Source organism: Echinops telfairi, unplaced genomic scaffold (genome assembly GCF_000313985.2).
Source record: "Echinops telfairi isolate 266 unplaced genomic scaffold, ASM31398v2 ScPeMD7_7469;HRSCAF=8507_1, whole genome shotgun sequence".
Taxonomy (NCBI): Eukaryota; Metazoa; Chordata; class Mammalia; order Afrosoricida; family Tenrecidae; genus Echinops; species Echinops telfairi.
The window spans coordinates 107,686,235-107,687,660 of NW_022111373.1; the positions used below are offsets into that span (position 1 = coordinate 107,686,235).

A 1,426-nucleotide genomic window follows, 5' to 3' on the forward strand; every position below is an offset into this window, starting at 1 on the left:
ATTGGACCTTGAGTTTGCCATTTACTGGCTGACAGGTGATTTAACTTCTTTCTATGTTTCTTCATTAGGGTAGGATAATTAAACCAATCCAATTCTTTTATGATATAGTGATGAAATAATTTTCTCATAAGTTCTATATAAATTGAAAACATTTTACAAATGTGGGGTATAATATTAATCATTATTGTACTAAAAAGAACTTGCATTAGAAGTAGTCTTTCTTCAGAAAGCAAGGAACTAACCTTCTTCAATTGAGACCTCTTTTGTTTTCATGACTTTCAATAAACAGCTAGTTTTCTCCAACTTTATATCCAGTATGCTATTCTTTCCATTGATTTCTATAATTTTCTGTGGAAGAAAGGGAATATGAATTCTTACCAAATCAGTGATGATATGTTGACTCTAAGGGCATAAATAATAATGATAACATCAATCACTTAATATGTAAAAGTCTAATAATTAAGTAGGCAGCTTTTTAACTTAATTTTTAAAGCAACTTGATAAAATAGTAAAATCTATTATTGAGAAGCTGAATTATATGAAAAAAAGGAGACACTAGGTATGGAGGAAGGTCCATTAACCACCTATAATATGTTAATGGCACAACTTTTTTTTTTTGACACAACCTTTTGCTGGAAGCAAAGAAGACACGAAGTACTTGGTGACCAAGATCAAAGACTACATTCTTTAGAATGGATAATTCCTTAATATACAGAAAGCAAACATCCCCACAACTTGACCAATATTCACAACCAAAACAAACAAAATAAATAAAAAATCCATCAAGGGTTGCAGCCTTCAATATGGATTACAACACAATGTGAAGAAAACAAATATCCTCTCAAATGGACCAACAGGTACCATCACGATAAATGGAGAAAATATGGATATTGTCAAGGATTTTTATCATACTTGGATCCACAATCAATATTCAAGGAAGCAGCAGTCAGGAAATCAAATAATACATACATTGGGCAAATCTTCTGCACAGATTTAAAGTGTTGAAGAGCAAGGATGTTACTTTGAGGAATAAAGTAAACCTGACCCAGGCCATGTTTTTTTTCAATCCCCTCATACACATGTGAAAGTTGGACAATGAATAAGAAAGACTGAAGAAGAATAGATGTATTTGAGTGATGTATTTGAATGATGGTGCTGGGGAAGAATACTGAAAATACCATGGACTTCCGAAAGGATAAGCAGTTCTGTCTTGGATGAAGTACAGCCAGGATACTCCTTAAAGGTAAGGACAGTAAGACTTCATCTCATGTACTTCATCTCATGTTATAAGGAGACACTAGTTCCGGGGAAAACACATCATGCTTGGTAAAGTTGAGGGGCAGTGAAAAAGAGGAAGGCCCTCAACAAGATGGATTGACACAGTGACTGCAACCATGGACTCAAACCTAAGAACAATTGTGAGGAT

At 33.9% G+C, this 1,426-nt stretch overlaps 1 protein-coding gene across 1 annotated transcript in view; it reads right to left on the minus strand.

Moving 5' to 3' along the window:
- CCDC152 (coiled-coil domain containing 152) overlaps nucleotides 1-1,426 on the minus strand; it is a 60,653-nt gene that overhangs the window by 54,266 nt on the left and 4,961 nt on the right. Inside the window, exon 2 of the mRNA XM_004716934.2 lies at nucleotides 243-348. Within this exon, the coding sequence (XP_004716991.1) occupies nucleotides 243-348 (106 nt within the window). The remainder of the gene's footprint in view (nucleotides 1-242; nucleotides 349-1,426) is intronic.